The 14,901-nt window shown below is 34.6% G+C and overlaps 1 protein-coding gene across 2 annotated transcripts in view; it reads right to left on the bottom strand.

The window, feature by feature from the left end:
• The window catches only part of ATF2 (activating transcription factor 2), a 78,665-nt gene that overhangs the window by 37,485 nt on the left and 26,279 nt on the right, over window positions 1–14,901 (bottom strand). For both annotated transcript variants that reach the window (XM_068544883.1, XM_068544884.1), the window contains exons 5-7: window positions 5,344–5,440; window positions 2,186–2,304; window positions 1,918–2,046 (exon numbers count right to left, since the gene is read on the bottom strand). In XM_068544883.1, coding sequence (XP_068400984.1) covers window positions 1,918–2,046; window positions 2,186–2,304; window positions 5,344–5,440 — 345 coding nt within the window. The remainder of the gene's footprint in view (window positions 1–1,917; window positions 2,047–2,185; window positions 2,305–5,343; window positions 5,441–14,901) is intronic.

Below are 14,901 nucleotides of genomic sequence, written 5' to 3'. Positions count from 1 at the left end.
TGCAATGGCAAACCATTGAAGGATTTTAAGCAGGGAAGTGACATAATGTATTAAAAATAAAACAGCCTATGGAAAATAGGTTGGAGATGGAAGTAGAAAGTCCAGGTAATTGTTAAAAATTATATTAACATTATTAATATAATTTGTATATTAACAAATAATAATTGTTAACAATTATTAGAAGGTAATTGTTAACAATCCAAGTAAAAGATGATGATGGATTGGACTAAAGTGGTGACACTGAAGATAAAAGAGATAAATTAAGGATATATTCAGGAAGTAGGTCTAGTAAGATTTGTTACTGGTTTCAGTGTGAAGGAAAAGAGGGAATTAAGTATTCTTTATTCTTGGCCTGAGCAACTAGATGGATGGAAAGAAGTTTTCCCTGTTTTACAGAGACAGGGAAAACTGGGGGAAAAAATCACAGGGCTCTAATTTAGATATACTATGTTTAAGATGTCTGTTAGACACAGAAAAGGAAATGTCAAGATGGAGTTGGATATGAATACGGAAATCTGGGAAATATCTGGGTTGATATAAATTTGAAAACCACGTAGACGGTTTTTAAAGTTACGAGTCTGGATGAGAGCACTTAAGAAAAAAACTGAGAAAGAAAAGAGAAGGGGGCCCAGAACTTACATTTTACAACTTGGAATGACTATGCCATGCCCAGGGGGAACTAATGACTGAGGAATGCAGGAAGAAGAAATACCCCTAAAAGAGGCTAAAGCAGCAATCAACAGGAAAAAACTGCTGAGTGTGAAGGGACTGAAATACTCTCTAGGAAAAAAGATATTTATATCAAAAATTTAACAGCATTTCTTATAACTGTGATAATGTGGAAACTACCTTTATGTCCAACAAGAACAAGATAAGTAAATACATTAAGGTAATGATAAAATAAAGTGCAACCATTAAAAATTATGACTTTGGAAAATTTTCTAATGACATGGGAAAATGTACATTAATGCTGAATGTCTAAAGCATGATATAAAAAAGTAAACTGGGACTTCCCTGGTGGCACAATGGTTAAGAATCCACCTGCCAATGCAGGAGACACAGGTTCAATCCCTGATCCGGGAAGATCCCTCATGCTGCAGAGCAACTAAGCCCATGCACCACAACTACTGAGCCTACGCTCTAGAGTCTGAGAGCCACAACTACTGAAGCCCGCGCACCAAAACTACTGAGCCCACACACCACAACTACTGAGCCCACACACCGTAACTACTGAAGCATGCGCGCCTAGAGCCTGTGCAATGAGAAGCCTGTGCACCGCAATGAAGAGTAGCCCCTGCTCACCACAACTAGAGAAAGCCCGCACGCAGCAAGGGAGACCCAAAGCAGCCAAAAGATAAAAAATAAACTAAGATTCCTCTTTGTATCCTATAACTATTCACTTATATATGTATATTTTATGTATAAATGCATGCATATATCTAGGAAAAATGTTTCAAAATACTAGTAATTCTTATCACTCAATTATGGGCTAAAAGGTAGTTTTTATTTTTCTTTCTTGTATTTTTCTATATTCTTAAACTTTTTATAATGAGAATGTACTTTTATAACAAGGAAATGAAAAAAACACAAAACACCTAAGTCAAAGCATTTATTCCTAGGTAAATAGTTACTTTTTCTGCCTTACTTCTAGCTCCTCTGCCATGGCTATTCTATTCTCCCCAATAATTTTTCTGTGTGTAATAAAAAACGAATTATCTATAAAGGTAGAGTCTTCTTTCCCTGAAATTTCTGAGTATTCACAGGCTTTCACATATAATAAGACTATTACAACCTGACACTGATTTATGTATAATTTATTACGTTAACATTTTATGTAGATCAAATATTAGACTTTACTTAGAATGCTGACTTTTTTCCACTTAGTTTGTGTTTCTACCATAAATACAAATTTCTAACCTTCTCATCACTGGTAGTAGACTCTGGGTGAGGTAAAGGACTATCCTGGTGAGTTGTTTCTACAACAGAGGGCTCCTCAATTTTGCTTCTTACGATGGGTGTTGCAAGAGGAGATAAATCTAGAGGCATCTAAAACACAAACATTAAAGAAAATGTTAGGAGTTTAAAAATAGCCAATCAGTATATCTAAAATAAGAAAGCAGGGAGTGAAAACTATGATTACTGTTCTGTCAGAAGCACTGTTTTAATTTCATGGTTAACAACATACTTTTTTAACGTCGTCTTCTGAGGCTTTCTTGAATTCATTCTCAAATGGACTTGCCAACTCATTAAACAAACCCACTTCTTCACAGTTTTTCAAGAATCTTGTTGGTGTTGGGGTCTGATCTGAAATAAATGTCAAGAAGTAAACACATAGATTTAAATATCATACAGGACCCTAAAATATAGCTAGTAAATTAACAAATTAGCAGGGCTGGTTCAGTCAGCTGTTAATTCTCTTTGGAAAGACCTCTTCCTTTAAAGCAAACAAAATCTGGTTAAGTTTTTGTTGCAGTTTAAGGTATTTCCTCCAACTCTATGATCCATAAAAGTATGAAAAGAAGTACGTCTTGTTCCTTAGTCCACACGTTCTCTCTGAGTAGAGTGACATAAACATCCGCTACTCAGAGATCAACTACTGTCGTTATCTAACACAAAATTTAAAAAAAATTTACACTATTAAAACTTACAAATGCATAAAATACATGCAATTTGGGGAAAACTAGGACAACAGCATGTATATCTTGGCCCTTCCACTAGTGTTCATAATCTATTATGAAAGCAAGCTTAAGATAAAACAGTCTTTAGTAGGTAGATCAAAATACTACAAGAAATAGAAGGTTAAAACAAGAGCCCCCCACAAACGAAAACTAAAACCCTCCTTTTTAAAGCTAATTTTCTATTTTAAAGCATTTTTCAAGCTTGGTATGAGGGGCTATGTAAGAGTTATATGTCTAATGTTCTAGCTTAATTCCTAGACAGCAGAGAATTAGTCAAACTCTGCTTTCTCAAAACTTGAAACATTTTAACTACATTTGAATATGTACTCACACTAGGTGCATTAAAACATGTACTGAATGTACACGTGAGCATGTATTAGTTACAGAACAAATGCCACTTAAGGTCCACGTTGAACTGAAAAAGAGCAAATTTATGAATTTTGCCTGTTTAGTCTTATTATTTTCAAGGCTATTTACTCAGATTGATTAGAGTTGGTAGCACATTCAAATTCTATTCACATTTTATATATTTTAGGGCATCAATTTTATAGGTTATATCAGGGATCAAGCTTAAACTAAATAAAAGTATAAGGATGACTCCTGGTTTAAGATAAAATACTCATAAAACCTTCTGTGAAATTAAAATTCATATATTTCTGTTAACTATTGGGTCCCCAGAGTGGGCATTACTTACTGTTTTATCTTCACCCTCGCCCCAACATATTCCCAGAGTATTAATATGTTTACTACATATAAATAGATTTAACACTAAAATGACCTACTTGTCATACACATTAGATATAATGTAGGCCTACCTCAGACACTATTAGTATTATCAAAATTACTGAAGGACTTTTATTTTGTCTTCATTTTACCTAATAGTTAGTCTGCAACATATATAACCTCTACCCGCAAAAAGACTTCAAAATGGTATTATAGTAAGGGCCCAGCATACTTGTATCAACCTAGGTCCATCATGACTGAATTAGTAAACAACATAAATTTGACTCTTCTGTTCATGCCCAAAGGGTTTGTCTATCTAAGCCCAAGAGAAGGCTATTTTGTATTAAAGGGAGAGAAGTCTTAAAAATAAAATACATATGGAAAAATCACTTTTATCAGTGATTACTATAATGATCAGGCTTGAAAAGAGATAAGTCAACACAGGCACAATTGTTTAAACATGCACATGGCTTATGGCTATTGATCATCAAATATATACCACACACATCATGCATTATATGTATACGGTAATGCTAAACTTCTCATCTCAATATATATTAGTAAAAAAATGGTCAAGTGCTATGTTTGAATGTGTTCTACTTTTCTATTGCATTAAATGTAAACAGATAGGAAAGTAAGTTCTAGAAACCAATCTCAAAATATTTTTGAGTTAAATGTTACAGAGAGAGATATGGCTCTAAGGCAAGAAATTCCAGAGAAGCAAAGACCTTCGTGCCTAGGAGAGTGAACCTTCAGGCTGTTGTTATTTTGTTTGTGTTTTTGGTTCTCTCTCTTAGTATGTGATGTATAATGTTTTGTCTGCTTCCTTTTACTTACAGAAATGAAGATATGTTGAATGTTACCCTACATTTTTCCTAAACAAATTGTTTTTTGGTAAATTATCAACATTTTTACCTCCAGTTTTTTCAATACAAAAATCTTGATACCAAATGACAAGAACCGTCTTTTTTCCTCATTAGTTCTCCAAAGCATTGCATATGACAATTTGATCTCTATGTTGGGTAATAATTTAAAAGTATTAATAATATTCAGTATACAGGTATATAATTCTAGACTTACAAATAGTATAACCTAAGCTTTACAAGAGAAAAAAATTAAGTTAATTTGAATATTTATGTGAATCTGTGCTTATGACACAAAAAGGACTGAAATTTATATAAGTAAATTTTATATAAAATTGTTTTCTTACCACACTACTTATAAAATATACAAAATGCAATGAAATTAAATGTTATGTGTGTGTACATATACAGAGATATGTACATATATATATATTCAAATACCAAAAAAGGGGTAGCTGATATAGCATGGAAGGACAATAAACCAATGCATGAATTGGGTTTCTCTTTTTGCATACTGTAAGATAATCATCTGCTTAGGTGATACTGCATGTTCATAGGAGCAACATACAAAAATAAAAGCACTGACTGAATTTAAGCCCCCTTTATTGAGAGTATTCTACTAACACAGATGTTTAGTCCAAAAAGAAACATAAACAAAATCCTAATGAACAAGTCTGCTAATTGCTCTTTCTCCAACAGGAGGAGCTTGATCATCTTCTAGCTTCGCATATCATTGTAAAGCAGGTGTAAACAGCTAAAAGAAACATTGACTAAACATCACAGTTCAACTATCAGTTAAATGTAAATTTTAGAAATGGTATGAATGCTCCCAGGTTTCTAATTAACTTCCACAAAAAATGACATTAAAATCTACATTTGAAAACCACACAAAAAGAGTGAAATGAATGGTCAGAAGGAAACATAAAAATGTAATGGGTAAAATACATGTTGCCAACATTTATTGTAAATGAAGTCATTGGAATATCACCAGACTATATTATTTACAGAGAATACACAAAAAATTGTGCACATTCCAGGTGAAATATGTATATAAGCTATTAATAAAAGCATATACTAACCAGCCACAATGACACTGTCATTACGTGCTGGACCAAATTTCAGTGTCATCTCATGTTTATGTTTATGGACAGCCAAATGATCCTCGTTGGTAAAACGCTGTGGCAAAAAGTTTTAAAATATAGTTAAGATTTTCAATTTGATCAAATAAGTTAAATGATAAGGAAATTCATTTCCACAACATGTAAAACCACCATTAAAAAAGAAATAGCAGTTTGTTAACTATAAAGAACCTACTGTTAGTATAGATAAACATACTAGATCTCAAACAATCATAGAGAAACACATTACCCAAGAACAAGCAATTCTCATATAATACTAGGTCACATAACTCATTTTAGAGCATTTAAAAACAAAACCTGAGGCAAAGAAACTTTATATAAATTTCATTTGGACACTAAAAATAGACCACTATTAATTTTTGCCATATCATAGTAGAAATATATACTCCATGGTATAATGACTTTTGAAGAAAGCATTGTATTTTACTTAGATTTCAGGTTACTTACCACTTTTAAAACGAAAACTTTCTTATAAAAATATTATTCCTGGACAAATTAAGAGGTAAATCAGGTTCTTTATGTTATCACATAAAAAAAAGAATGCCTCGATTATAATCCAGCAAAGAAATAGTGGCCAGTACAATAATGAAGCAATTACTTTTAAAATAAAATTAAGGACTTCCCTGGTGGCGCAGTGGTTAAGATTCGGCCTGCCAATGCAGGGGAAACGGGTTCTAGCCCTGGTCCGGGAAGATCCCACATGCCGCGGAGCAACTAAGCCTAAGCCCGTGCGCCACAACTACTGAGCCTGCGCTCTAGAGCCCAAGATCCACAACTACTGAAGCCTGCGCACTGCAACTACTGAGCCCACGCACTGCAACTACTGAAGCCCATGCACCTAGAGCCCATGCTCCGCAATGAGAAGCCCGTGCACCGCAACGAAGAGTAGCCCCCACTGGCCGCAACTAGAGAAAGCCTGCACGCACCAAGGAAGACCAACACAGCCAAAAGTAAATAAATAAATAAATTTTTAAAAAGTAAAATAAAATTAAATTAAAATTTTAACTTAGAATAAAGTGATTTTTCATTTTTTTATCACATTCTTATATTAAAAAAATGAAGCAAAATTACTTTTAAAACTACACTTAACTTGGATACGTCCTGCATGCCAAAGGTGACATTTATGATTACAATATAATAAATGCATTGTTTAAATACCTCCTGACTGTGTCTGGACATCAGTCTTTATGAAGATGCTTATCTTTAGCAACATTTATAACTGAAAATAGAGAGCACTTACTTTTTGTTATTTCAGAGCAGTAATTATAAAATGCCAAATTAAGAGATCTAAACTCACTCTCTAGTCTATATCCTTACAAATGGGATGTAAAATTATATATATTTGAACTTGGTTCCTCTGAACCACCAAAAATGGATTCCTTCTCTTTGGTCTCACCACCCCACTATCCAACTCACTACATCCTTTCATGCAACAAATGATAATAGCTTTAGGGTAACCTTAAAACAACGTAAAAGAATGAAATATTTCTTTCCATTATGGTTTTTATTCTAAATATTAAAAGTATGACCTATATCATACTTAGGCCAGGCCACAAGCCCACTGTAAAAGTTAATCCCTCTCATTTATATCCCATCTTGCTCTGCACAGTGCCTGGTTATAGCACCTATCAATATTATATTGATATTTTTGTATTTCCTTTTAAGTAGGCTGAGCTCCTACTATTTGAGCTCCCCCAAATTTAGCATATAGTAAGTAGTCAATAAATGCCAACTGAAAGAAAGAACTCCTTACAATTAAAGGATTGAATCTTCAAGCCCAGTCTAAAGGAAAAACAAAAAACCCACCAAACCACAGACTGCTCCTTAAGATGAATTAAGCCTTTAATTTAATTTGGCTGTATAGTGCTCTCATGTAAGTATGCTTACCACTAAGTCTTTAAGTTACTGTACACCAGTGGAAAATTATTATTATATGACCCCTCTTCAAAACCTGCTTGTATTCCCATTGTAGGTGAGTGTCCAGATGCAAACAGTACCTCTATCCCTTGACATTCATTTACTCTTCAAACATTTATTGAGTACGAACTATAGGCACTGGGATCATAATCCAGCTCCTCCCCACTCAAGTGCTATTTTCCCATTGCTTCATCATTGTAAGAATCCTTTCCAAATTGGAGAAATAAGGGCTTCCCTGGTGGCGCAGTGGTTAAGAATCCGCCTGCCAACGCAGCGGACACAGATTTGAGCCCTGGTCCAGGAAGATCCCACATGCCGCGGAGCAACTAAGCCCATGCGTCACAACTGCTGAGCCTGTGCTCCAGAGCCTGTGAGCCACAACTACTCAGTCCGCGAGCCACAACTACTGAAGCCCACGCACCTAGAGCCCGTGCTCCGCATCAGGAGAAGCCACTGCAATAAGAAGCCCGCACGCAGCAACGAAGACCCAACACAGCCAAAAATAAATAAACAAATTTATTAAAAAAAAAAATTGGAGAAATAATAAATAGTCATCCTTTGATAGACCGAATAACAAAGCTCTTGGAGAATGAACATAGCTATAGCATTTACTTGTGTTAGTTACTTCATTGCTTTTTACTTTGCATTACAGTTTTGAATGTCTTAAAAGTATCTTTTTTTTTTTTTGCTTGAATGTTTACAGGTATCTTAAAGCAAGATTCACTTTACGTTCCAAAGAACCTAACAACGTGGCTTCTCCATTGAGGGCAATCATTAAACATTTGCAAATGAATGCATTTTGGTAGAGGTCTTAGATTTTAAAACAGCAGTCAGCATAATTAACAGATAGTTATGTGCTAAGAATTTTTTATCCTAACAGTATCCTCTGTTTAGATACTGGTTTGAACACAAATATCCAAATCAAACAGCAACTACATATAGAATAAATAACATTATGCTTTATACAAAACATGCGAAAACAGCACCAAGATTGATTCTAAGTGAAAAGAAACAGCTAAAAGGATCCTAAAAAACATTTAGGATCATATGAATAGGAAGAGGAGAAATGCGAGGAATATGAATTTACAAAGTCTCATGGAGAATGTACAGATCAAATTTACCTGAATGCTATTTATAAAGGAATTGTTGATCATATAATGATATTATTTATATACACGGGTAAAATACACTGAAATTGACACTTGATACAGGTGAGTTTAACCTTGGCTATCATCTGAGAAAACTTATTTATTTCTAACAAGAAACTTAAAAAGACAGTGTCAAAAGGCAGTCACCAGGAACAGATATATATATATATATGTAAAACACATTCTTTCTTCAACAAACACTTATAAAGTAGCTATTACAAGCTAACATTTTTGCAGAATCTCTTTGAACTGCTTTCCCAGACAAATTAAGAATTTTATTCTAAAACTAAGCTTCGTAGAAAAATTATAATGATACTGCTAGTGATAACATATTGAATTCATACAATTTCTTTCTTCCAGGCAATTGAGAGCACAACTCCAATGCAAAATGTTATTGATGTGCAGTGTTTTGTTAAACAAGAAGACTTTGAGCATATAGCTGAATAAACAATGGGAAAGGCAGTCAAGAAAGGTAGGATATAGGCCAATCATCTCTCTTAAAAGGTTAAAAAGGATGGGTAACCTGACAGATAGGAGGGAGGTGAAATAGTTGCTTCCATAATAAATTAATTTAAGCTCTGGTATCTGAGAAATCTGTGTTTCCAAGGCTTGAACACTCTTACCAGAATTAACTTCCTAAGAAATCAGTCATTCTGCATTTAATACATGCATTCATATCCATGACATAGATTATTATTCCTATTTAAAATAGATTAAATAAGTACTAAGTTATAAAGCCATCAGGCCAATAGCCCATTTTACTACCTCTTTCACTAGCTGAATTATTTTATTCAACATCAGGAAGTTACTAATTAAACACACACACACACACACACACACACTCCCACTCCCACACCTTCACTGAAACTTTAGATTAAATAAAATGATTATCTCCTTTGTAAAACAGCTTATAATGTATTAACATTCTACCAAAGAAAGAATTTTCAATAAATCACCAAAAGCAAAGATACTATCAATAAAATATGAGTTTCAATGTTAAATGAATCTTTCACTAAATTATCTCAACTTTGTCTCTTTTACTGAATTCAATGGAACATCCTGTTAAAACAAATGAAGTGAACAGGACTCTTTTTGTGAAATACCTAATAGTGACTGAGCATATAAAAAGAATTGTAATAGAAAGAGTCAAAAGTTAAAATCCTCTGCATTGAATTCTATAAGTCTCTTTCTGAAATGACATTATCAACAAAATGTATTGAAAATTTAAAAAACCTACTTGAAAATTTAAGCCCATTTAGTTTTTTAAAGCTGAAATTCAAATTTGGAATAATGTTATCACCTACTAGTGACAAAAAATAATTTGTAATACCATCAAATTGGTGTTTCTAAAATCAATTCTTATTAGAATTTCTGATTTCCTAGGAAATACTATTTGAATCTAGAGAGAGACTATACCATTTCTGTTCTAAGCAAGATTTAACAAATGGATGATGCTGACCGTAGCCGGATTATCATTTTGGCCAGTAACAGTTACAAGGTATTATTATAACATAGAGATTAGACTATTTTAAGTATCTTAGGGAACAAATATAGGCAAAAAAATAGTTAATAATACCTAGGATTGGAGTGTTCATGATGAGAATGGTGCTTAGATAAATTACTAGCGAAAATAAATTGTTTTAGCTTTTAAAAACAATATGGCAAAATGTATGAAGAACCTTAAAAATGTGTATACATTTTCACCCAATAAATTGATTTCTAAAAATGTATTTTGAGGAATTAATTAGAGATGCATATAAAGGGTAATACAGAAGAATACTCATCACAATGTTGTGATTTTTTAAGGCCATAATAATTAATTTTTAGGTCATAAAAGAAGAATGGGTAAATAGATTATGGGACACATTCTGGCAATAGAATACTACACAGGATCTCAAACCCATGTTTTCAATTAACACACAAAATGCCCACGATACATATAATGTCATCTGCATACAAACAGAATACAAAACTATATGTGCAGTATGATCCCAATTTTGTTTGAATAAATAAAAGGGGGGAAGGCTATAGGAAATATACCAAATGTTAACAGAAGTCCTCTCTGGATTTTATTTTTTCCTTTTGTCAACATTATCAGTGATGCTTTTGTAATTATGAGAAAATTAAAACCTTTAATGTTAATTGAAAAAAAAATACATATACAAAGACCTGTATTCAAATATACCTTGAAGCCTGAACATTCTATTTAGGGATGTTTCGCTATAAATGTTAACACAAGAGTAGGCTTGGGTTCAAACTTATCTTCCATATTTGCAGGTTCTGTGACAGAGACATTCAGTAATATATTTAAGTTCGACTGCTCACTTGTAAAATGAGGCCACTAGCACCCATTTTATAGGGCTGTTGCAGGATTAAATGACATAACCCACATAAGCTTCTTAGCACAGTGACAGGCTAAGTTAAAAAATGTTACTACTGTTATAACTGTTTTTATTACTATGACAACTATTATATGAAACTTTAATTCCTCAAATCCTTTTTGAAACAAGTTGGAGCACAAATAAATATACATGGTATATATACACTTGATAAATATCTGAAAGCTCTATTCTGTGGTTCATAAGCAACTTTTTCGTGTTTCTCAGGTAGAGCTTTTTTGTTGTTATTGTTTTGAATAAACTTTTTATTTTGGAAAACCTTTAAGTTTACAGAAAAGTTGCAACACACTCATTACTCAGTTTGTTTCCCCAATGTTCTCATCTTACATTACTGTGGTACGTTTATCAAAACTAAGAAACCAACATTGATATATTACTATTAACTAAACTTAAGACTTTGGTAATTTCAGTATTACCCAGCTTAACCAGACTCAGGCCCCAAATGACTTTTTGTTAGGTTACCAAATTCAAAATCATCTCTGAAAACTAAGACAAGGACCGCCAGCTGTCCCTCAATATCTATTACCCTTTTTCCTTCAATAAAAGAACTTCTGCATTTTAGGTGAGCACTTGGCTGCCCAGGACAAAGACCACATTTTCTAGCTTTCTTTGCAGTTAGGTGGCCATATGATTGGGCTGGGACCAAAAGAATGAGTGAAAATTATATGCATTACTTCCAGTTAACGCTCCTGAAATGATGGGTGTATACATGCTGTGTTTTGCTTCCCCTTCTCCCTCCCTTATTGCTGGAATATGGACTTGATGTCAGGAGCTGGAACAGCCATCTTGGAGCTAGAAATGGAAGTAGCATGTTGAGGGCTACAGAACCAGCCAGCCCTGGGACCCCTACTTCCCGGTTATTACATAAAGAACAAACTGCTCAATCTATTAAGGTTGAGTCTTTGTTTCAGCCAGCATGCTAAGTAATACAAGTCTCTTTAAAACAATGTGCCAGAGCTTCTAAAGGTGATTTCTTTTGTGTAATGGAATGAACAGAAATGTAGTTTTTTATGGTGACCATGTCGAAGAAATGTTTGTATGTCTAAGTTTTGATATGCTTCCTTTTCTCTATTCAAACCTTCCACACCTCTTCCCGCCTTTTCACTTTCAGTTACTATGGATAAATTGTCTATGGTCCTTTCTAAGGCCAGTCTCTCCACTTGAACACCGGATCCCATCCTCTCTTAAGGACCCCATTCCTGCAACAGTCCCTCTCTCTCTGCAGTGTCAAATATGCTGTGATAGTCCCACCTTAAAATTCAAAACAAACAAAAAAACTCCATCTTCAATTCTCCTCCAGCAGTATTTTACTGTTCCCTTTAAGCTAAATACCAAGAAAAAGGTATCTTATAATGTCTCCACTTCTGGTTCTCCACATTTACTCGTCAGGCTAACTCCAATCTCACTGTTGTCACTGCTGCTTCACTGAAGCTACTCTTATCAAGGTGTCTAATAATCCCCATTTTTCTAAATCCGATTATAAATACTGAATTCTCACCCTACCCTATCAACTATATGACTACATTGTTCCCCTACACTTTGAAATACTTCTTCTACTTGACTTCCAGAACACAATTTTCTTCACTGTCTGCTTGCTTCTCAGTCTCCTCTGCTACAGCCTCCCCCTCTTTCTGACTTCTGAACACTGGAATGCCTTGAAGCTTAGTTCTCACCCTTCCTCTCTATCTATACTATTTAAATACAGAAGTAAAACTAAAGAAATATGGGGATTATAGATTATCAGACAAAATGTATTACAAACCCTGACAATGGAAAAATTATTATCAGACATCAAGGGAGAGGAAAGAAGTAGGAGGAAAAATGAATGTTAACTCCTTTCATAACACGGAGTCTAAAAAACAATTCTAACTTCTTAATGTTTTTCATATTTTTAAAAAATATTAGGTCTTTTAAACAATCTCTGATACACATATATACATATGTTCTTACATTCAGCAATAGGTTTCTTTTTCTTCTGTTGCATTTTAGTAAATTAAAAAGAAATAGTGTAATAAACCTCTTTGCACATTCACCCAGCTTTAGCAATTATCAACCTATGATCCATCTCATTTCATCTCTACTCACCATTCACCCAATGGATTTTTTTGAGGCCAACCCCAGAAATTATTTTACCTGTAAGTATTACAGTATTTGTCTGTGACAGATTGTAAAATATGGCCACAAATTCCTTCCATTATGATATGTACCCTCCTTCCTTTGCAACGTGGTAAGGCTGGTTCTCCCATCCAGAGGAGGGTATCTATTTCCCCACCCCTTGAGTCTGGGCTGGTCTGGTGACTTGCACTGATCAACAGAATGCTGCAGAAGTGGTGACCTGTCACTTCCAAACTGAAGCTTCAAGAAGCTTTATAGCTTTTGCTTCTATTCTCCTGGAATACTACTGTCCAGAGACTGACAGGTAACAAAATATATTGAACATATATCTAATAACCTTGGGCATATGTCTTTTCATAGTTTTGACAGTGCATCTTTGGGATAGAGTCCCAGAAGTAGGACTGTTGGGTCAAAGGGTAAATGCATGTGTAATTTTGCTAGATATTGCCAAACTCCCTCTAGGGGGTGTGCCATCTTGCACTTTTACCAGCAATGAATGAGAGTGCAGGAGTACTTTTAATATCACTGAAGTAAAATGGTTGCTGCTTTGCCAAAAGTATAAACATTCTTATGGTAGAAAATGTCAAAATAATCATAGATTGATTTATAGGCAGGATCATTAGATGGAAATGTTGCTGATATATATTATGAGGAAGAACAATGGGCGACTTTTGGGCCTGATAAAGTGCTGGAACACCCTTGTTATGTTCATAGTGTTCATAAGGCCTTCTAAGAAGACCTTAGCCCTACGAAGGGTCTCTTCTTGGCGGGCTAAGAGGTAGTCTACCTCTCCGTCTCTTGGCCATTTGTGCCATAGAAACAGACTGGGCATGTGCAAGGCAGTCTGCTGTGAGAACTTAAACAATGAATATTAAAAGGTTCCCAGACTTTCTGGATCTGGTGTTGAGGTGAATAAACTCTTACTTTACCCTGGGGATGTGCTGTGTAATGTTCCATTTGCCTCATCCCATCAGGTAAGGAAGCAAAGCATTAATAGTGTCTATAAACAGTCTGGATATGCTTGAACAGATTGTGTAATTTTTCTCAGCAATTTTAAAATATCTTCTTGACCTGAAGACTATCTCATTTCCATTTGCCTTATTTCCCCTAATTTTACTGAGTCATTCTTTCCCTGGTTCTATCTCCCAGACAGGGAGAAACGACAGCCTAGCCTTGGGAGTTGGGGTGGAGGCAGAAGATGGAAGGGATAGTTTCGGCACAGAGGCACCAAAAACGGAGAAGGTTAGATGGTACTAATTCGACTTCTTGGGTTCATCCTGAAGTCAAATCCTCCCTGATCTTTTGTTGGCTTCATTTGGAAGCTCTCTTAAGTAAATTTAAATGTAATTCTTTTTATTTAAAATGGCATGTATATTACTAAAGACTCAATCACAAAGTAACAATTCCAACTATTTTAAGCAGAAAAGGATAGGACAAGGAATTAGGGACTGGTTTGAGACTGAGTTTCCACGAATGATTCCTAGAACAACACGGCAAAACTGGTCATGGTCCAAAGGCTGGCTCTAAAAACATACTGTATTAGCTGTAATCCAGGGATTAAAGAATCATGCTGTGTCTGTCCAATCCATTCCAGCAAAATGGAGGACTTGAGTAATACCACCTTTCCATTCAACTCGGTCCCAAATCCAAGAAGTAAATGTAATTTACCAGAATGAGTAAATCTGGTTGGTGGAACCTAAAATCATACCCAGAATTCTAGCTGAAAAGGATTTTAGAAATTGCAATTTTTAGCTTTCCTGAATTTATAGAAAAATGTATACAAAATATATCTCCAAAATATATGTCAAATCAGTCTATTTCTCTATTTGTCCATTATTACCACCTAGTCAAAGCCACCACTATCTCTCTGACTGCTGCCAGTCTCTACTTTCATTATTAGCTCAGCAATGGCTTTTCAC

This window comes from Eschrichtius robustus, chromosome 5 (assembly GCF_028021215.1).
Source record: "Eschrichtius robustus isolate mEscRob2 chromosome 5, mEscRob2.pri, whole genome shotgun sequence".
Classification (NCBI taxonomy): domain Eukaryota; kingdom Metazoa; phylum Chordata; class Mammalia; order Artiodactyla; family Eschrichtiidae; genus Eschrichtius; species Eschrichtius robustus.
The sequence above is the reverse complement of the archived record's forward strand: the minus strand, read 5'-3'. Positions and strand labels throughout refer to the sequence as shown.